Source organism: Haliotis cracherodii, unplaced genomic scaffold, assembly GCF_022045235.1.
Source record: "Haliotis cracherodii isolate W230 unplaced genomic scaffold, xgHalCrac1.p SCAF_12, whole genome shotgun sequence".
Classification (NCBI taxonomy): domain Eukaryota; kingdom Metazoa; phylum Mollusca; class Gastropoda; order Lepetellida; family Haliotidae; genus Haliotis; species Haliotis cracherodii.
In genome coordinates, this window is record NW_027266267.1 from 8,730,140 (window position 1) to 8,752,489 (window position 22,350).

The 22,350-nt window shown below is 40.7% G+C and overlaps 1 protein-coding gene across 2 annotated transcripts in view; it reads left to right on the forward strand.

Moving 5' to 3' along the window:
- LOC139458164 (ubiquitin carboxyl-terminal hydrolase 2-like) overlaps positions 1-21,578 on the forward strand; it is a 31,534-nt gene extending 9,956 nt beyond the window's left edge. Inside the window, exons 3-13 of one of the 2 annotated variants that reach the window (XM_071239496.1) lie at positions 1,229-1,303; positions 6,610-6,736; positions 7,387-7,498; positions 10,261-10,380; positions 10,635-10,699; positions 11,547-11,650; positions 12,774-12,845; positions 13,600-13,678; positions 14,054-14,155; positions 14,805-14,931; positions 15,949-21,578. In XM_071239496.1, coding sequence (XP_071095597.1) covers positions 1,229-1,303; positions 6,610-6,736; positions 7,387-7,498; positions 10,261-10,380; positions 10,635-10,699; positions 11,547-11,650; positions 12,774-12,845; positions 13,600-13,678; positions 14,054-14,155; positions 14,805-14,931; positions 15,949-16,024 — 1,059 coding nt within the window. In that variant the 3' untranslated portion in view covers positions 16,025-21,578. The remainder of the gene's footprint in view (positions 1-1,228; positions 1,304-6,609; positions 6,737-7,386; positions 7,499-10,260; positions 10,381-10,634; positions 10,700-11,546; positions 11,651-12,773; positions 12,846-13,599; positions 13,679-14,053; positions 14,156-14,804; positions 14,932-15,948) is intronic. The other variant, XM_071239497.1, reaches the window with a different exon arrangement.
- Positions 21,579-22,350: the final 772 nt, after the last annotated feature.

Below are 22,350 nucleotides of genomic sequence, written 5' to 3' on the forward strand. Positions count from 1 at the left end.
CCCGGCCGTATTGCGATAAGTATCATGATATATTGTATAATTCGAAGTTTTTTATATAGAAGCATGATACATTAAAGGTTGAACTGAAGTTCATAAATCAAACAAAACAAGATGCTGGTACAATATAATGTTTTCTCAGTCAATTATACGCAGTCATCTTGGGGCTCCGGATGCATGTGCCAGTACATAACATTAAACACGTCATAAAAATCGCTATTTTAAATCACGTTATATAAAAGTAAACTACGGTTATTATGAACACGCTTGTAACGAACTGACGGACATAACAAACTTACTTTTTTGGTACCGACTATTTGCTGTAGATATGCTGTATATATTCTTATAACGAACTACGGTTATAACGAACTAAAATTAGTAGTCCCTTTGAGTTTGTTATAACCGTAGTTTACTGTACCTTAATGTATCAAATTGCTTCTGATTTCAAAATTTTGAATTATACAATATATTTTTATATGTATCGCAATAAGGCCTTGTGCATTGCTAAATATTGTGATACATATTAAACCTCAAATACCCATCCCTAGTAAAGATAAAGCTTTAATCGACTTCAGCGCATGGATGACCAGATCATTTTATACATGTATCTAATACATTTTGTCAGCCATTGTAGCAAGTATTGTAGCATCCTTACCTTGTCAGCTTGCTGACAGGGTCAACCTCTTGGACATTTTATGACCGCTACACATGCGAAGGTGGTCAGCTGTCTGACTAACACTTATAATGATGATCTCAATAATTGTCATGAATAACATACTGTATTTGACGTAATAAACGCCCCGCTCTAATAAGCGCCCACGGCGATATTTGCTAATATATTGGCCAGTGAACATTCCTAATTAGCACCCTTTCCGATTTATCACTGTTTATCAATGTACACAAGACATATATATTCATGTAAAATACGCACTCATCTGTTATATGCACACTTAATTATGGGCAATTAGATTCTGGAAAAATATATCTGTCGTACATAAACATTTCAGGCTGTCAGCATAAACCACGAAATTAGTCTTTTAACTCTGTTTTTTTTCACTAAAATATTATTCTAATAAGAGCCCCCTATTTCTAATTTTGAGAGCGCCCGAGGCGCTTATTACGTCAAATACGGTATATCTGGTATGTTTAAGCAGGAAGCCTGTGTGTGAGAGTTATTATTCATACCCAAAACAATCGGTAATGACTCTTTGTGTCTTGATGACCTGTGTAGCTTCCTTTTTTTCAGGGAGCCTTGTCTAAAAACACAAATGGTGGCAAAGTTGGTCTTCGGAATCTTGGCAATACGGTAAGTCACAACCCAGATGGTAAAAGTTAACAATTTCATCGGTCCAAAGCTTCAAATACTACTGGACCAACCCTTTGAAGCTGTTGAGAGAGAAGATGATTCATTTTCTGAATGAAAACAGCATTTATGCAATCTCAATATTTATCACAGTCACAGTAAAGAATATATTCAGTACAGAGTAAGCTCCTTCAGGTGAATGGACCTAATATTAACCCTGCACATTTTACATTGTTTTTTTGTCTACTTACTCCTTGTGTGAAATCCTATGGCTTTGTATACAGGTTTAAAAGTCATTGTAGTATACTTCCAGTGGGGGCGGTCGGGTAGCCTACTGGTTAAAGCTTTCGCTTGTGACACCGAAGACCCAGGTTCGATTCCTGACATGGGTACAATGTGTGAAGCCCATTTCTAGTGTCCCCCGCCATAATATTGCTGGAATATTGCTAAAAGCGGCGTAAAACCATACCCACTCACTCACTAGTTCCAGTGATTAAAATCATAATGGCAGTTAAGATAACTTCCTGCGGAATCGGACCGTGTCTGTGGTGCAGCTTCATGGCGCCTCTGTCCGGAGAGTGCAGGGTCGGTGATTCCACCCCAGGCCCTGTCATACTCAAAGGCTTCTGTGATGGTACTTGTTATTGCCCATGCCTGGGGCTTGGCATTAAGGGAATAAAACAAGCCGGTCCGGAGTCAGTATACTGCGTCTATGTGGGGAATCCAATGTTGAACTAAAGCATGGTAGTTTGGTCAGCTAGCACTATAATAATGGTATAAGTCCGGACTAGTACAAGCAAGCATACACCCACTGCAGGCACATTACTGCAAAAGTGAAATACCGTATTCGACGTAATAAGCGCCCAGGGCGCTCTTAAAATTAGAAATGGGGGGCTGTTATTAGAATATTATTTTGGTGAAAAAACAGAGTTAAAGGATAAATTTCGTGGTTTATGCTGACATCCTGAAATGTCTATATACATCAGATATATTTTTCCAGAATTTAATTGCGTAAACCACGAAATTGATCTTTCAACTCTGTTTTTTTTACCAAAATAATATTCTAATAAGAGCCCCTATTTCTAATTTTGAGAGCTCCCTGGGTCCTTATTATATCGAATACGGTAATGATTATCTACTCTAGAATGGATTTACAAATGCCGGCCTGCAAGTTTCACAGTCACAATGATGAGTCAACAGCCCACCTAGCTTGTTGGGAGAACGACTTATTCCTGTCACTGAAGACAAGAAAAAGAATTGTTTGGCCTTGGGGTCTGTCCGAAGATTATCTTCTATTAAACAACTCCTAACATTGCCAAGCTCACAATACCTCTCTAAACAGCATGATAGACTCATAACTGTACCAGGAAATGTAATTGCAAAGTTCACTGTAGGGAGCTAGCAGATCAGCTCCATGGGCAGATGAGTGTTTGTCCTGATGCCTGTGGAATATTGGTAATTAGAGACCTGAGAGATTTGATTGGCTTTTACTGGAATGATAAGTCTGATGTGAAGTGTACGTGGGGGATAGCGATATTGATTCCTGGGTGGAGGGGTTCTTTGTGAACACAGGTGTTGCATGTGGAAATGCTGTCTGCAAGGATCACCGTGGTCGTTAGTGCTTAGGTTTGTTTGATTTCCATGAAGGATGAAACACTGGGATGTGTGCTACACAGTGTCCAGGTGTAAATACAGGTGGCGGAGTGGATTCTATTATTGGGAAGTAATCTGAAATTGATTTTGCTTCGGGTTTGAGATCTTGTGATTGTTTTCCAAGTTCCTTGTGTAAGAGTGCCATTGACACATTGAAAATAGTATTGACAAGGATAACATAAGTCCTGATGTATGAAAGGCAGAAAGGAAAACCTAGAGTATTGGTTTTTAATTAAGTAGGGTACCTTGTGATGGTGTTTAATAATTATATTTATTATTTCAAGCCAATGATAATTGCACTTTGTCTTCCAAAACTGGCTCCCACAGGAGATTTCGCTTGGGTGAGATCAAGCGATATCTACTTTGTAGATATCGCCGCAATGAAATTACATCACAATGCTTTGCAGACCATTGTGACATCACTGGTTACCATGACATCACAATCAAATGACATCACTAATGGCTCTGCTGCTGAAGCTGTTAGAAGTATTTTTTACACTGAAGACACTGCTAATTACTGTTTACAAATTGAAAAAGTTGGAAGAATGATGTTGGATGATAAATAAAATATCATCCTCGGAATTTTTCCGCTTTTATCAACTCGTGAGATTCACTATTTCACAATTGAAAGTATTGAACTTTTTGTATGCTGAGAATTTGAGAATATTTTGATTTAATCTACCGCTCCAACCGTGCCAGTTGAAGAAAGAATGGTATTAGTTTGAGTTCTGTGGTACTGGTTGTGCTTATTAACATGATTCACCAGCGCCAAAAGCATTTTTTATGTGGTGATGGGCAAATTACTGTGTTAACCATTTGTCAATTATTTTTACATAATTATTTCTATTAACTTTTTAATATATTTTAACCCCAAATGGTTCATCTCAGTGTGCGAGATAGCTGCCTGGCCGCCTGCCCATGGCTGGTAACTTTTCTCTTGGGCTGCATGAAATATTTCTGCACCTGCCCGACTGTCTGGCAGATAGGACTACTCAGCTTTATTATAACTCATTGTAGATTATCAAGTGATTATTTGCAATATTTCAACTGAATCAAGACGTGATTTGCTATTTTCAATATATATAATGTCTGAATGTAGGCAGGCAACTCTGAAGATGGGCAGGCAACATTTATGGCTTACCTGCCCCGACTGTATTTTGGGGTTTTAAAATTATTCAAACACTGGTTTGTCTAAAGGAAAATATCATAATTGAAAGATGAGATGCATTTGTTTGAGTAAGTAAGTTCATGTACGTATGTTGCAATGCAGTGATGTCATAGTTTAAAGAATGTACGGCGGTACCTGTATTCTTTTTTAGTAGTTTTACCATAAGCAAAACATAACCTCTCATAAAATTTTAATGAATTCACCTTTTGTTTGATGTTGACGCCCAGTCTTTGATTAGGGGCGGTCGGGTAGCCTAGTGGTTAAAGCGTTTGCTCATCACGCTGAAGACCTGGGTTCGAATCCCGACATGGGTACAATGTGTGAAGCCCATTTCTGGTGTCCCCCGCCGTGATATTGCTGGAATATTGCTAAAAGCGGCGTAACACACTCTCTCACTCAGTCTTTGATTATTTGACTTTTAATCAGTGATAAATGCTTTCATTGCTTGATATAATAGAGTACCTTGCAGTATGTCACTCATGGACAAATGGTACATGTCAGGTGCAGTTGCCCTTTAAACATGTAGAGAATCTCACCACTGGGTCTATAAAAGTTCAAAGCTGCGAGGCTTGCTATTGAGTGTTCCCACTGGCCCACAGGCTGTCACACATAATTAGCGCTAATTTTCTTGGTAATTAGCACCTTGATACCAACTGTGCTAAAACTATAATAGTCATGAAATCACTAGCAAATATTCCAAGCCTCACCCAAACCGTCTCTAACTGACCGAAAAGATGAGTTTGAGAGTAAAGATAGCCTAACCATTAGGAATGAAACTAGGGCTTTTAAATAGGACTGCACAGTTTTACGTTGGTGCAATATGCTCTTCAAAGGATACATCAGCGTTAGAAATTGGCACTAGTCCCAAAGTCCTTGCCAAACTGCCCAATAGTTAAGGGTATCATAAGGACTTGTAGAAATTTGCTGTTTTAAGGGTTTTGCAATATGTTATCATTATAAGGTCTGACCCGTGAAGATCCGGGATATAATAGATCTTCAGCAACCCATGCTTGCCGTAATAGGCGACTATGCTTGTCGTAAAAGGCAACTAACAGGATCGGGTGGTCAGGTTCACTGACTTGGTTGATGCATGTCATTGATCCCAATTGCGTGGATCCCTGGATTGTCTGGTCCAGACTCGACTATTTACAGACCGCCGCCATATAGCTGTAATATTGCTGAGTGTGGCATTAAACAACAAACAAACAAACAAACATTATAAGGTCCAGTACCATAAAACTGATAGTTTATACTGATGTACATATTGCAATAATATTGCTAATTTTGGAATAACAATTACGAGCTAATTTACTTTCTGAGTCAAGTCTATGTATATAGAACAGTTATATAGACCTAAAACATTATTTCATTTATTTTAGATCTTAAAATGCTCAGTACTTTTGGCGAATAACCCAATAGAGTGATGAATTGATGAGTGAAAAAATATTGGTTACCCAATGAAAAATGTAATAACCCAATTAAAATAGAAACCCTCGAGTAAAAACTCATTTGTTCAAAACGTTGTCTGGAGCTCTTGACAAGACGTTGGAAATGTGGAAGTGATTTTTCTCACAAGTTATCTCCCCTGTATCCATGACTACAAAAGGGCAGCGACTAACCATGTTGTCTTTCACATCGTATTATTTACTTAAGTTTGTACAATTAGAGCCAGCAACTGTCAACCGCTTTTGCTTCCAATATATAGCAATACGTATCACAATAAATCCTTTTAGTCAATACAGAGGCCTGATAGTAAGCATGGTAAATATTGTAATGAAGGCTTTGACAGTTAAATACTGGGGGGCCTAGTTGTCTTAGGTGCTGGAACAAGCAGAGAGTTCAGAGAGAGTTATGTCCCTTAGGTGTACCAGGAACCTATCACCCTGATTGTTTCTTGGTTTGTCCGCACCATCCCATGCTCATAGATTTCACAGGGGCCCAGTCGTCTAAGGCGCCGTGATTTGCTGTGTAGAGTTGGGCTCTTGGGCACGCCAGAAACCGATGATTGTGGGTTCGAGTTCCGGTTCACCCTGATTATGTGTCTAGGTTTGTCATCACCATACCCATGCTCATGGGTTTCACCGAAGTGGTAAACGTCTCAGACCTACATCACTTTGGGCTTTCCTTCCACATTAAGCTGACACGCTGTGATATAACTGGAATACAGTTAAAAGTGGTGTTAAACCCAACTCACTCACTCACACATAGATTTCACAATAGTGGTTAACCTTCAGGCTATTGTCCCATGTCAATTTGAAACCCCATACTGTAACTGACATGGTGTTCAAAGTTGCATGGAACCAAACCCACTCACTCACTCAAAAAAAAACATTTAAAGGGAAATTTTTTAAGGGTCAGTGCAGGGTGTGGAATTGACATGTTCAAATTGTTTGTGTCTCATTTTGTCAGGAGCGTGATCTACACATGTAAATATGTTTGAGGATCAGTATGATGTGTCAGTGTGACATGAATGCCTCTTGTATTGCAGTGCTTCATGAACACTGTGATCCAGTGTCTGAGCAACACACGACCTCTACTTGAGTACTGTCTGAAGGACGACTACCTGATGGACATCAACACCACCACCTCCAGCATGAAGGGGGCCATCATGAAAGGTAGCATTGTTGGTGAAGTTGCGAAAAATTGATGAAAAAGATGAAATGACCCAAATACAGCCTTGGTGCAACATCCCTGCCTCACCACAACTTCCTGCCTCACCACAACTCCCTGGTTCACCACATTTTCCTGCCTCACCCCAACCCCTTGTCTCACCCCAAACTCTCTGCCTCATCCCAACTCCCTGCCTCACCACCAACTCCCTGCCTCATCACCAACTCCCTGCCTCACCACAACTTTCTGCCTCACCACAACCCCCTGCCTCACCACAACTCCCTGCCTCACCACAACCCCTTGCCTCACCACAACTCCCTGCCTCACCACAACCCCCTGCCTCACCACAACTCCCTGCCTCACCACACCTCCCTGCCTCACAACAACTCCCTGCCTCACCACAACCCCCTGCCTCACCACAACTCCCTGCCTCACCACAACCCCCTGCCTCACCACAACTCCCTGCCTCACCACAACCCCCTGCCTCACCACATCTCCCTGTCTCACCACATCTCCCTGCCTCACCACAACCCCCTGCCTCACCACAACCCCCTGCCTCACCACAACCCCCTGCCTCACCACAACCCCCTGCCTCACCACAACTCCCTGCTTCACCACAGCTCCCTGCCTCACCACATCTTCCTGTCTGTTTCAGCCTATGTGAACATCATGCAGTCTATGTGGAAGGACCGATCAGACACCTACATCAGCCCCAATGCCTTCAAGACCCAGGTCCAGAAGTTTGCACCTCGATTCATGGGTTATGCGTGAGTATCACTTGAATACCTCTCATAGAAAGTGGGGCTGCCTCCATGGTCCAGTACATAGAGCATCTGCCAGGAGAGTGGAAGTATGGTGGTTCGATTCCTGGCCACAAAACACCAAAAGATGTTAGAAGATGGTACTTGTTTTTACCCTGCCTGGTGCTGGGCATTAAGGGGTTATAAACAAGACTGGTGAACTCGGAGTCAGTATACTGTGTCTGAGTTGGTGTCCATTTTCAGCTGTGGCAGTGAGCCCGCACTATAAACAGCATTAGCTGAGACTGATACAAGCAGCCATCGCACACACAGCCCTCTTATTAGCTACTGAACGGTCGCATATGCAACTGAATTTTAACATAAGCACCCTTATTGGAATTTTGGTTTGGGTCTCTAATGATTGTCATCTTTACTGTAGTATTAACTGATGTGTAGCTAGAAGCTATTTGCAAGTCCTTGAGAAAACTGTCCATGTTCCATAGCATCTCCAGCATGTAAACACTGCAATGTCACAAAATATGCTCAGGCTTTATTTTATTATTATCCCCCACCCAACAAAGTTGGCGGGGGATATAGAAACGGGCTCCGTCCGTCCGTACGTCCGTCCATCACGTTTTGTTTCGTTTCCGGAGCATAACTCAGAAACCGTTCAATATGTTTTCATGAATCTTTGCAGGTCTGTCAGGTACATGCTGAAATGGTGCCTTTTACTATTTAGAAATTTTAGAATTTTTTAATTTTTTTTACGTTTCCATGGCAACAAGATGGACTTAGGTTCCAAACTCTTCTTTTTTTAACAGTTTCCATGACAAGTTCCACCTTGGTTAAAAAAGGTTAGGGTTTGTTTAGATTTAATTATGTCATAAATTTGGCAACAGGGCCGGGGGATATAGCTACGTTAGTGGCAAACTCTTGTTTTTTTGCAAATGGAAGACATTACGTTTTCACCTAAAGTCCAGTCTCATAACATATGCCTCCAATGAAGACCAATTGTGTAGTAGCTCCACATACTGCATAGAATGCGCTTTTGCTTTGTTTTTATACTGTGGTGGTGTTTGGAGTATTGACTTTGTTGTATGACAGTGACATGCCTGCTCACTATGGTTTCTGTGTTTCGTTAAATCATCCAAGCAGTGCTTTCCATTTCCTGAACGACACTATGAAATACTTCCGACCCTAATGTTTTGTCACTATTAAGTTGCTCTGCCAGTTTGCAGATTGCAATGAAACCTGTATAACTGCACTTTTTCATCTGTGTCAGTGTACATTTTGATAGTACCTTGCAGCCGTGTGTGGTTTCAGTTGTTAAGTTATTATACCATGTACAGTGCATTGAGTTTACAAACTTCTGACATGCTTTCAGGGTTAGAAATTGGCACTAGTCCTATAGTCCTTGCCAAACTGCCCAATGGTAAAGGTATCAAAAGGACTAGTAGAAAATTGCCATTTTTAAGGGTTTTGCTATATGTTATCATTATAAGGACTAGCTGTTAGTTTCTAACGCTGGCTTTACTTGCTATTTCATCTTTGCACAGCTAAAAGACCGACCGTATCACCAAATGTTGAGTGAAAATAATAATGACAGTAACTTTGAAATAATAGCGATGGTGGACGCTCTTCCGAGCCGATAGACTCAAATGAAGACAGTCTTTGTGGTTGAAAGTTCAAAAAGGAAAGTTAGGCTATGCATTATCTGAGTGTGAAAGGCTTGCATTTCAGTGATATTTGTTCAGACAATCCAAAAGACTTGAAGTCGACGGAGCAAGGCCTCAGGTTCTTCTTATGGCCCAGAATCAAATAGATCTACAACACAAATTCTGAGAACAATATCATTTACTTTGATGACAAGTACAAGAAATGGATAGGAGTTGGACAGTATTGGTCAAACTTCTGTAATTTGTAACCCATGATCTGTTTCATTCTTTTAGCACACAAGCTTTTTTGAGAAGTGTCGGTTTGTGATGTGGGACAAGGGAGATAATTTGATAATAATGTTGAAATTATCTCCCTTTTATCTTGGTGCATTGGTTGGTACAGGCAGTTGTGCAGAGTTGCATCCCTTGGGCATGACAACAACTAAAGATTGTGGATTCAAATCCTGGTTTGACCTGATTATATACTTGGGGTTGCCAGCACCATAGCTTGTCAACTTATATGTTTCAAGCGCAGACTAAAACTTACTAGAACTGTCAAGCATTTAATCTAGGATTTCAAACTAAGCGTCCTTGGCAGATAGAATGCGAAAAAACTGTTCAAAATTTTGCTTTTTTATATTTTTGTGTGCATTTTTGTTATTATTTGAAATTCAGTGTTTTATGCAATGGCATTAAACTAAGGGTAAAAGCCTATATACCATTACACTACCATTATCATTGAAATGCAAATCACCTCTACAATGTGATAGGGGCGGTCGGGTAGCCTAGTGGTCAAAGCGTTCGCTCGTCACGCCGAAGACCCGGGTTCGATTCCCGACATGGGTACAATGATATTGCTGGAATATTGCTAAAAGCGGCGTAAAACCATACTCACTCACTCTACAATGTGATAACTGTTGTTGAATATTTTGGGTTGGGAAGTGATTGTTTCCAATTTACAGAATATTTACTAACATTTGTTGCAGACTTTGAGCCGAATATCATCCTCTGAGCAGGTCTAAAAAGATGCCTGATAGGTCGCGTCCACAATGATCGATTTCAAGTATTTCTGAAACTTCTTTGTATGTATGTCAGGAATTTGAATGTACCCTTGGGCCATGTTGTATTTTCCAGACAACAAGATTCTCAAGAGTTTTTGCGGTACCTCCTCGAGGGGTTGCATGAGGACGTCAACAAGGTGACTGAAAAACCCAAGCCTATTGTGTTGGAGGACAACAAGCTGGAGAGAAAGAGGTACACACACCACACTGAGGTCACATGTAAAACTGGCTGAAACAGTAGAAGCCATCTCCATCTCAGCAAGCCTTGGTGGAGAACCTAGACGTATAAGATGCCGCACTTGGTGTCATATTGAGATAGCATTGCTCTGAGACAGTTGACTCAGTGTTAGAAATTGGCACTTGTCCTATAGTCCCTGATAGTACTACATTGAGATATGTGTGCCTGAAGCTGTTGCATAATGGAATTTTTGCGGTGTCTTCTTTCAGTGACAATGAGAAATCTCACGAGTATTGGCGAGCCTACCTCAACTTTGACAACAGTAAGATTGTCGGTGAGTTCCAATGTCTTCCTTGATTAAAGGACACATATAGCTTACTGGTCTAACAGTATTATATGATTATTGAGTATTTGACTGGAATTTGATTAAACTTATTACACATGATCTCTAAGATGGGGGGTCTCATTTGTTACAACTTTTGGGAGACCTCCATATCAGGAGTTCAATAGAGGTCAAGTTTTGAAACATTCAAATCTTTTGAAATTTCAGATTAATTCATCTAAATTAAGATGAATTCAAAGTTACTATCTCAACAAAAAAGTCACTTCTCAATAAGAACACACCCACATCACTGGGATGTCCACCAGTGGGGATCCTGGGTTGGAGAAGGTCCCTAGCAACCTGTGCTGGCCTTAAGAGATGACTTAGTGGATTGGGTGGTCAGACTCGGTGACGTTTTGATGGCATTGTACCCCGATGATGTGGATCTTTGCTCATATTATCAATCACTTGATTGTGTGGTCCAGACTTGAATACAAGCCACCCTCATACAGGTGGAATATTGGAGACTGTTGCGTTAAACAACAAACAAACTATAACATGATTGTGTGTTGGATTCTAGATTAGCCCTGATTATGATCCTTGGTTGGTTGGAATATTGTTGAGGGTCACGTTGAGGACCAGGCACACAGACACACAGACACGCACCCATGCAGAGACAAACACAGACACACAGACACACCGAGACACACACACGTTTATTTAGCTCTCATAACGATGTTGTCATATTGTTAATAGAGTCTTACAATGCATTTGGGGGGTTTTCATAAACAGTCATGCTTAAAAGATGTGTGTCATATTTAACTAGTGTCTTCAGATGTGTGAATTTCTCCCATTTCAGACATCTTCGTTGGCCAGTTAAAGAGTGAGCTCAAGTTCTCGCAGTGCGGACATCGCTCTGTGACCTTTGACCCCTTCTGGGATCTGTCACTGCCGATACCCAAGGTAGGATGCCGAGTTGTTGTAGTGTTGTACAGGGCCTCGGTTCACAAAGCAGTGTTTGTGCTACCAAAGTCGGTGCAAGTTTACACCCGTGAAGATCCGGGTAGAAAATAGGTCTTCAGCAACCCATGCTTGCCATATGAGGTCACTATGCTTGTCGTAAGAGGCGACTAACGGGGTCAGGTGGTCAGGCTGCTGACTTGGTTGATGCATGTCATCTTATCCCATTTGCTTAGATTGATGCTCAGGATGTCAATCACTGGATTATCTGGATTTGATTATTTACAGACCGGCGTCATATAGCTGAAATATTGCTGAGTGTGCCTTGAAACAACAAAGAAAGTCAATGCTAAAGTATGGGAATAAGACAGTTGCAGCCCCATGACCTGACAGTGAAGCTGGGCTCCCCCTGACAGATATCTTCATCTTCAGTCCCCCTTCATTTGCCTTAGATCAGGAAGTGATTGGTGATGAAGGATTTGGACGCTTCTGATTTGGTGTATTTTTTAAAAAAGAAACACATTTAGTGTTATAGATATAGAATGATGCAGGTTGCAGAATACTAGCACTTTGATGTAAGACATTGGCATGTTGCTCACAGAACAAGGCAGATCCTTATGAGATTTAGTCTTGAATAGAACCTGTGATCACGGCTTCCTAGCAAGGGTCTCTACACAGTGGTCAGCAACACCTGTACCCATCTTCACAGCCGCAACGCAGCAACGCAGCAACGGCCTCTTAGTTTATCTGATGTGTTCAGAATAACTGCGGGGGCACGGGTGGCCCAGTCGTCTAAGGCGCCGGGATTCGCTGTGCAGAGTTGCGTCCCTTGGGCATGCCAGAAACTGATGATTGTGGGTTCGAATTCCGGTTCTCCCCAATTATGTTTCTAGGTTTGTCAGCACCATACCCGTGCTCGTGGGTTTCACCGAAGTGGTAAACGTGTAAAACCTGCATCACTTCGGGCTTTCCTCCCACATTAAGCTGACACGCCGCGATATGACTGGAATACTGTTAAAAGCGGCGTTAAATCCAACTCACTCACTCACTCAGAATAACTGCAATATGGAAAGCATGTTTATTGTATGCCGAAAAGACAAAAGAATAATCCTTATTGCTGTTGCAGAATCGAAGTGAGGTGAGCCTGGACGACTGTATCCGTCTCTTCATGAAGGAGGAGGAACTGCAGGACGAACCGGTCAGTACACAAGGGTGTTGTTTCCGTAGGTTCTAAATATGATTGATGGTGACATCACACTATCATTGTTGATGTGAGATTGAGTGATGTCATAGTTGATGATGTCACACTCGGTCATTGTTGATGTGGGCTTTAGTGATGTCATAGTTGATGATGTCACACTCGGTCATTGTTGATGTGAGCTTTAGTGATGTCATAGTTGATGATGATGTCATATGTAAGCTTTAGTGATGACACTATCTGACAGTCTTTGATCTGGTCCAGACCCGATTATTTGCATGTCGCCATCATACAGCATGAAAATTGCTGAGTGCAGAATAAAACAAGAAAGAAGACACATATATTGATGTGATAACAGCATTTATTACATACAGCAGGGGCGGTTGGGTAGCCTAGTGATTAAAGCTTTCGCTTGTCACACCGAAGACCCCGAGTTCGATTCCCGACATGGGTACAATGTGTGAAGCCCATTTCTGGTGTCCCCTGCCGTGATATTGCGGGAATATTGCCAAAAACGGTGTAAAACCATACTCACTCACTCACTATTACATACAGCAGATATATCCGAGAACTCGACTCACTCACAGACATTCCCGGAATTGTTCATCGTGTGTGTTATGATCAGGCTCTGAGACTTGCATATCCCGGCCTGATTGTGTGCATTCATTCACTTGTGTGACTATTAATTAGACGTCTATGCCAAGGGTATTGACGAGACTTGTATAACTTTGTATAACTGATGTCTGTGTTCCAGATGTGTGCCAAGTGTAAAGAACGACGGCCCTGCACCAAGAGCTTCTCTATACAGAAATTCCCAAAGATTCTTGTTTTTCGTATCCTTTCAAACAGATAACTTGTATGATTATCATGGGGTCATGTGGGCAAAGATCTGAGGTAAAAGTTGGCTGTGCAGAGTTGCATCCCTTTGCTGTGCCAGGATCAGTGTTATCTCCAATTATGGTACTTGGTTTGTCAAAACCATACACATGCCCTTGGCTTTCACTGAGATGGCAAATATCTTTGACATGATATAAAAGCTGAAATACTGTTCAAGACAATTAAATCCACCTCACTCACTCACTCAATTTTCAAATCACTTTGCAGGCTGAACTTGTGAATTATGTTTTTTAGCTGTGATTGTTTGTGTATGTGGTTGTAAAAGAAAAATGGAAAAAGTGTTTGTGGGTTGTGCCTTGACTTCCTCCCAGACTTAAAACGGTTCAGTCAGGAGAAGTTTGGGAGGAAACTAACGACCAGTGTGGAGTACCCCACCACCAGGCTTGAACTCAAAGACTATGCTGCTGAAAGAGGTAAGGGGGAGGATCTCACTCTGATATGGTGTTTAACTTTTATGCTGTATATTTCTGGGGGCTCCGATATGGAGTACGTGTATGCTGTATATTTCCGGGGCTTTCCAATGTGGTGTACAACTTGTGTATATTTCAGGGGGCTCCAATATAGAGTACAACTTGTATGCTGTATATTTCAGGGGGCTCCAATATGGAGTACAACTTGTATGCTGTGTATTTCAGGGGGCGCCAGTATGGCGTACAACTTGTATGCTGTATATTTCAGGGGCTCAGATATGGTGTACAACTTGTATGCTGTATATTTCAGGGGGCTCCAATATGGAGTACAACTTGTATGCTGTATATTTCAGGGGGCGCCAGTATGGAGTACAACTTGTATGCTGTATATTTCAGGGGCTCAGATATGGAGTACAACTTGTATGCTGTATATTTCAGGGGGCTCCGATATGGAGTACAACTTGTATGCTGTATATTTCAGGGGGCACCGATATGGAGTACAACTTGTATGCTGTGTATTTCAGGGGGCGCCAGTATGGCGTACAACTTGTATGCTGTATATTTCAGGGGCTCAGATATGGAGTACAACTTGTGTGCTGTATATTTCAGGGGGATCCGATATGGAGTACAACTTGTATGCTGTATATTTCAGGGGGCTCCAATATGGTGTACAACTTGTATGCTGTCAGCAACCACTCCGGGGGAGTGCACTCCGGCCACTACACGGCAATATGTCGACATCCATACTCAGGGGAGTGGCAACTCTACAACGACACAAGGTCAGAGACTTAGAATGAAGCTGAACAAACCCAGACATCCTCAGTACAAGAGGGGCGGTCGGGTAGCCTTGTGGTTAAAGCGTTCGCTCGTCACGCCAAAGACCCGGGTTCGATTCCCGACATGGGTACAATGTGTGAAGCCCAATTCTGGTATCCCCCGCCGTGATATTGCTGGAATATTGCTAAAAGCGGCGTAAAATCATACTCACTCACTCACTCAGTACAAGACTGTAGAGTAAACGAGTAATCTGAGGGATGCAATTCCCTGTGCAGAGATGCTTCCCTTTACTGATAAGATGATCCCCGTTGGAATGCCAGGTTAGAACAGCCCCCCTGCACCCTGTCCTTGTCCAACATGGTGTCTTAATGGAGCAGGTTGTCAGACTCCGTGATGTGGGTGATTGCATGACCTTGTACCCTAATGGTGTGAATCATTGCTCATTTTGTCAATCACTAGATTGTCTGGCCCAGATTCGATTTTTTACAGACCGCCATCATATACATGTAGCTGGATTATTGCTGAGTGTGGCTTTAAATATACAAACAAACGAACAATGTCTACACTCTACAACCTGCATCACGGCAGGCTTTCCTACCTAGTTAAGCTGACACACTGTGATAGGACTTAAATACTGTTCAAAGCAGCCTTAAACCCAACTCACTAACTCACTCCTCCCACATCAAGCTGACACACCGTGATATAACTGTAATACTGTTCAAAGCGGCGTTAGACCCAACTCACTCACTATCTCCTCTCACATCAAGCTGACACACAGTGATATAACTGACGTACTTTTCAAAGCGGAGTTTAACCCATCTCACTCACTCACTCCCACATTAAGCTGACACACCGTGATATAACTGTAATACTGTTAAAAGCGGTGTTAGACCCAACTCATTCACTATCTCCTCTCACATCAAGCTGACACACCGTGATATAACTTACATACTGTTCAAAGCGGAGTTAAACCCAACTCACTCTGTACACAGGATGCATATTCATTCTATCTGTTTCAGGGTCTCACCAGCAAGGTCTAATCAAGCAGTGTCAAGCGAAGGCTACCTTCTCTTCTATGAACAGGCAGACCACTAGTCACATGATCTGAATAAAGCTCACCGATTGGTTCCCACCTAAGTCACATGGCTAGTTTAAGTCATGTGATGAGAAACCTGTCTTGAACCAATCAGAGTTTGTCAGAGAAATGGCTCCATTCTATATAAGTTATTGTATTTTGATGCATCTAGTTGGCAAGATTCTGTGATACTGATATGTTTACAAAGTGCTCCGGCCTACTTTACTTCTGTTAGCCGTGGCTGGTCACATATTTCTTAGTCCATGTGTAATGTCCCTCTGATATTTATTGAATGTTAAGCTTATTTTTTATGTTTAAAACAAAAGTAATGAAATGACAATTCATTTAATTAGAATGAGATGATGAAAATATTACCCAGCCAAAGTTTGTTTATGTTTGTGAATTTATATGAACTTTCAAATATCTTCCATTGGTTACAACCAAATTGTAATGCATAAGTGGTATGCATAATAGTTGTTTTATACAATTGATTTAATCTATGTTTGTTTGCATTATAAAAGTGTCATTTGCATATATATTTATATACTTAGATTAACAATCTTGCTTTGTGTAGGAGGGAAATGTTCCATTTTGAAATATCAAAACTTTGTATTTTACTTGGTGAAATGTTACCATGTTTACAAAGAGACCTGTTATGATAATATGATTGTCATATTAATATGTATGAAACCTGCCTTGTGATGAGATATTTGTTCATAACATTTGTCTTGTAAACTCATGTCCATGGAGCACCATAGTTTAACACATCTTTAGCTGTTTGGAACACTTCTATGAATACATCCATAGTTTAACACATCTTTAGCTGTTTGGAACACTTCTATGAATACATCCATAGTGTAACACATCTTTAGCTGTTTGGAACACTTCTGTGAATACATCCATAGTTTAACACATCTTTAGCTGTTTGGAACACTTCTATGAATACATCCATAGTGTAACACATCTTTAGCTGTTTGGAACACTTCTGTGAATACATCCATAGTTTAACACATCTTTAGCTGTTTGGAACACTTCTGTGAATACATGCATAGTTTAACACATCTTTAGCTGTTTGGAACACTTCTGTGAATACATCCATAGTTTAACACATCTTTAGCTGTTTGGAACACTTCTGTGAATACATCCATAGTTTAACACATCTTTAGCTGTTTGGAACACTTCTGTGAATACATCCATAGTTTACCACATCTTTAGCTGTTTGGAACACTTCTATAAATACATCCATAGTTTACCACATCTTTAGCTGTTTGGAACACTTCTATGAATACATCCATAGTTTAACACATCCTCAGCTGTTTGGAACACTTCTATAAATACATCCATAGTTTAACACATCTTTAGCTGTTTGGAACACTTCTATGAATACATTCATAGTTTACCACATCTTTAGCTGTTTGGAACACTTCTATGAATACATCCATAGTTTACCACATCTTTAGCTGTTTGGAACACTTCTATAAATACATCCATAGTTTAACACATCTTTAGCTGTTTGGAACACTTCTATGAATACATCCATCCATAGTTTAACACATCTTTAGCTGTTTGGAACACTTCTATGAATACATCCATCCATAGTTTAACACATCTTTAGCTGTTTGGAACACTTCTATGAATACATCCATAGTTTAACACATCTTTAGCTGTTTGGAACACTTCTATGAATACATCCATCCATAGTTTAACACATCTTTAGCTGTTTGGAACACTTCAATGAATACATGCATAGTTTAATACATCTTTATTTAAATTATTTTCACACCAGATCCGTGGTTGATAAGTTGAAACATTTTATAGACATTGTCTACCTTGATTACAAGGAAAATTTACAAGTCAATCCCAAAACTCCAAACTTAACATTCAAATTCCACGAATACATGTGGTATAAATTGTTATTTCGCCAGATCCGTGGTTGTTAAGTATTATATATGATGGACGTTCTCCGCCTTGACAAATGACTGGAATGAAGATTTACTGGTGAAAGCTAACAATGCAAACTGAGGATTGTCATTAGCAGTTCAAGCCACGGATTGATATACATGATAAAAATGAAGCGTTTTCTTGAAAAGAACCTAAAATATTTGTCAAGTTCATTGATCGTTCTGAAAATTGCTTCTTGTGAAATGAAAGAGAGTTTTCTATGTGCTCCATGTTGGGTGATGGGCAGGTTTTATACATGGACAGTACTACCTCTGGTAATGGTGTTGACAACCCTTCTGGTATGGAGGTGTGTATAATGTGTAATGTTGCTAGCCTTCAAGCTGCCTCAGTCATCCCATCTCAAGCTAGTGGGCTGGAGCTAATTTCTTTCCCTCTTAATGCTTTGATAAAAATTAGTATTTCTGAATATTTTGACAGAATTGATGCATGTTCGGAAAGGTTAAGATATAAGTTTTGCAAAATGTAAGTTGTTATGTTCCTCATGATAATACCACTACCTTGAAGTATTCTGGATTAAATGGCCTCGATTGTAAAACAAGGAATTAATGGATGTAGATGATGTTGATGATGTTGGTTAAGGATAATCAACGTAATGTCACAGTTGTTTGTTTTGTGAGTGTGACATTGCATGTTACTGATCGATTGCCATTTTCAGTACGAAATTAACACAATAGTGAGTTTTATGTTTTATTTATTGCATTTTAGCTGACTTGGCAAATTTCGAATGCATTGATTTGAATGTAGGCCAGTGGCTGCACACCTGCCGCCGTGATATCCGTCCCGATTGCAAGATTTACTTATGTGTATCTATAAACTCAAAGGATTCTCAGTCTTATCAGCATGTTTGAGTTTTAGTGAGGAGTTATAGAATATCCTTGATCCTGGTCACAATAGATTGTTTTTTATGTGTTTACAGATGAGATATGTATCTGAAAATATCAAATGTATATTTGACTTGAGTGAACTGTGATGAGAAATTTGAGTTGGGTCAATGAATATGATTGGAATAAATTAAGTTTTCTCTGAAGCCTCAATTTACATTCATAAATGTGCTCTTGCATTATGCCAGTGTCTGAATTTTTACTGAAAAGTCATGCAGATCACAGGCTGATAACTTTGAAAGCTTACCAGCCCTGTCCAAAATTACCTGCTGTCATTTTTAATAACCACAATGGTTCGTTTCCACTTGGTCTGGTTGATTCAATATGACACTGGTCAGCAAAGTAGTTTGAAAACCATTCTTATTACCTTTGCTATTGACAATGAACGTGTTTGACAGGCACCATGCAGTTGTGAATGTACGTTCAGGAATGATACCAGTGGGCTTTACTATCTGCCCATGTGTGGCAATTAACGTTACTGACTGTAATTTGACAGAAAAAAATACTTGTCCATAAGGTGTGTAAACTGAAATGTTCTTGGGTTCGATGCAGATTTACTCTTTTTCTGTGCAGCCAGGCAGGCAGTAATTTCAAACAAGGCAAGAGATGAATGTCTGTCAACTGTGGGGCATTGGTGGACTTGCGTCAAGGACCTTGCCAGTGACTGTGCTTGTTTCACTGAAGTGGTAAACGTCCGAGACCTGCATCACTTCGGGCTTTCCTCTCACATTATGCTTACACGCTGTGATATAACTGTAATACTGAAACCCAACTCACTCACTAACTCATTGCATATGTGTTCTGTACATGTCAGTATTAACTCTGAGTGAAGTAGATTAACAGAACTACTGTATTATTTATTTGCCAACACTTTGACCACAATTACGATTGACAACGATTACATGAAAAATTGTTCCATTTCTTGAATTGGATTTGTCGTTGTTTCAATACGGCAGAGTTGGTTTTAAGTACCAGTAAAGGGGATCCCATGTGTGAAGCATATATCAGAAAAAATACCCAAATTGGAATTCAAGTTTTCCTGACTCATCTGAATAAAATTATGACAGGTGTTATGGCTTTATAAAGTTGACTTTCATTTCAATGCGAACAGGATCAGTAAAGAGGAAGGGTCTTTGACATGTGACATTTCTTTGTGAACTCCTGCTCATCACGCCAAAGGCCTTGTTTGATTCTCCACCAAGGTACATGTGTGAAGCCCATTTCTGGTGTCCCCAGCCGTGATGTTGCAGGAATATTTCTAAAAGCGATGTGAAACCATACTCATCCACTCAACAGTACCTCTGATACTCCCCTGTGCAACAAGCAGGCACAGTTGGTACATTGTCTGCCCTGAAAGTCAACACTGAAGGGACACATAAGTCCTCTATGCCCCCCGTGCAACAAGCAGGCACAGTTGGTACCTAGTCTGCCCTGAAAGTCAACACTGAGGGAGACAGATAAGACCTCTATGCCCCCCGTGCAACAAGCAGGCACTGTTGGTACCTAGTCTGCCCTGAAAGTCAAGTCCTCTACCCTGTATGAAACCAGTTGTTACAGCGGGCACTGACACTAAACACTGAATCCGATTGCAGTCTTTTTTTCAGCTTAATGCGTTGTCATGTCAATAAGTTTCATTAGGTTTGCAATAAGTCAGTTTCAGTGGCCTAGAGCATTTGTACTATACCAAACTTACCACAGTATTTATTATGTATATACATAGAGTGTGTGAAGATATATGTGTATAAATCATTAATAAAATATTACGTGACATGTAATATGAGATACTCGTGTTATCATGGGGCTGGGTGTATGTATGGTACCAGTGCCAGCAGATTTCAGAGCAGATTTTATTCATGAATCTCATTTAGGGCTGCTACCAGACTACTTCTTGCCCTTACTTAGCATATTAAACTTTACTTTCAGAGTACCACTAATTTGAAGTTAAGATTTTTAAAGTCCTCATTTGGGGCTGTTACCATCTTTAAGTGGTCCCTGAATAAGCATTTTATTCGGTTATTCTTACTGCATGATGTACAGGTATTTGTGTCCTCATATCCATCTGTTTGGGTTTGCAATAGGCTGATACAGTGATGGCATATATCTTATGATGTTTTGTATAGATCTTAAGACATGTAAAGAAAGTTTGTAAATGTAGTATATATATTTAAACATGTTGTGTAGAGGAATGATGTGAGGAACTCTGTATGGTAAATGTGTACATAGTTCACAAAAGTGTGACGATGCTTTAGGGCTGTACATACAGCTTGAAGCCGCTGCTGAGGAGGCTTCACCCAGGAGTCTGAGCACAGCACTGCGTCCAGGAGAGCAGACATATCATGCCTGCATGCGCAAACATCAGGATTTGTGGCATCATGTGTACATATCTTTCATGGGTTCTTGCGTGTGTTGGTCTGTCCATGTTCGTAGTTCTTGAAGCACAAGCACCTGTTGGTTTAGGCACTGCATGATGCACACAGTTGTGAAGTTAGACGTGATCCTCAAAACATCTGCCAGTGGTGGTGTGTCATTGCTTGATGTACAAAACATCTGTCAGTGGTGGCATGCCATTGTTTGATGTACAAAACATCTGCCAGTGGTGGCATGCCATTGCTTGATGTACAAAACATCTGTCAGTGGTGGCATGCCATTGTTTGATGTACAAAACATCTGCCAGTGGTGGCATGTCATTGCTTGATGTACAAAACATCTGCCAGTGGTGGCATGTCATTGCTTGATGTACAAAACATCTGTCAGTGGTGGCATGTCATTGCTTGATGTACAAAACATCTGTCAGTGGTGGCATGTCATTGCTTGATGTACAAAACATCTGTCAGTGGTGGCATGTCATTGCTTGATGTACAGAACATCTGCCAGTGGTGGCATGTCATTGCTTGATGTACAAAACATCTGTCAGTGGTGGCATGCCATTGTTTGATGTACAAAACATTTGTCAGTGGTGGCATGTCATTGCTTGATGTACAAAACATCTGTCAGCATGACATTCTGATCTTTGATCACAAAACACTCACTCACTCACTCTGTCAGTTTGGCATGTCATCTCGTGATCCACAGAACCTCTGTCTGCTTGGTAGGTCAATGCTTGACCAGCAAGACATGTTGGTTCAGGATGCAGTTTTATAACCGAGACTCTGATCAAAGCAGGGTTACATCTAACTCTGTGTGTACGTGTTCAAATATTTTTCAAACTCACGAAGTCAGATTTGGCATGTCCTTTTATAGTCCATGCCGTGTCTCCCTCATCAGTTTGCTGTGCAGAGTTGTGTCCCTTGGGCACGCCAGAAACCCAGATTGTTGGTTCGAAAACTGGTTTGGCCTGATTATGTTTCCAGGTTTGTCAGCACCATACTCGACTTTGGGGCTTCACCAAAGTTGTAAACATCTGAAATCTGCATTACTTTCCTCCCACATCAAGCTGACACTGTTCAAAGTGGTGTTTAACCCAATTCGCTCACTTGACACACAAACGTTACAGTCACCACAGT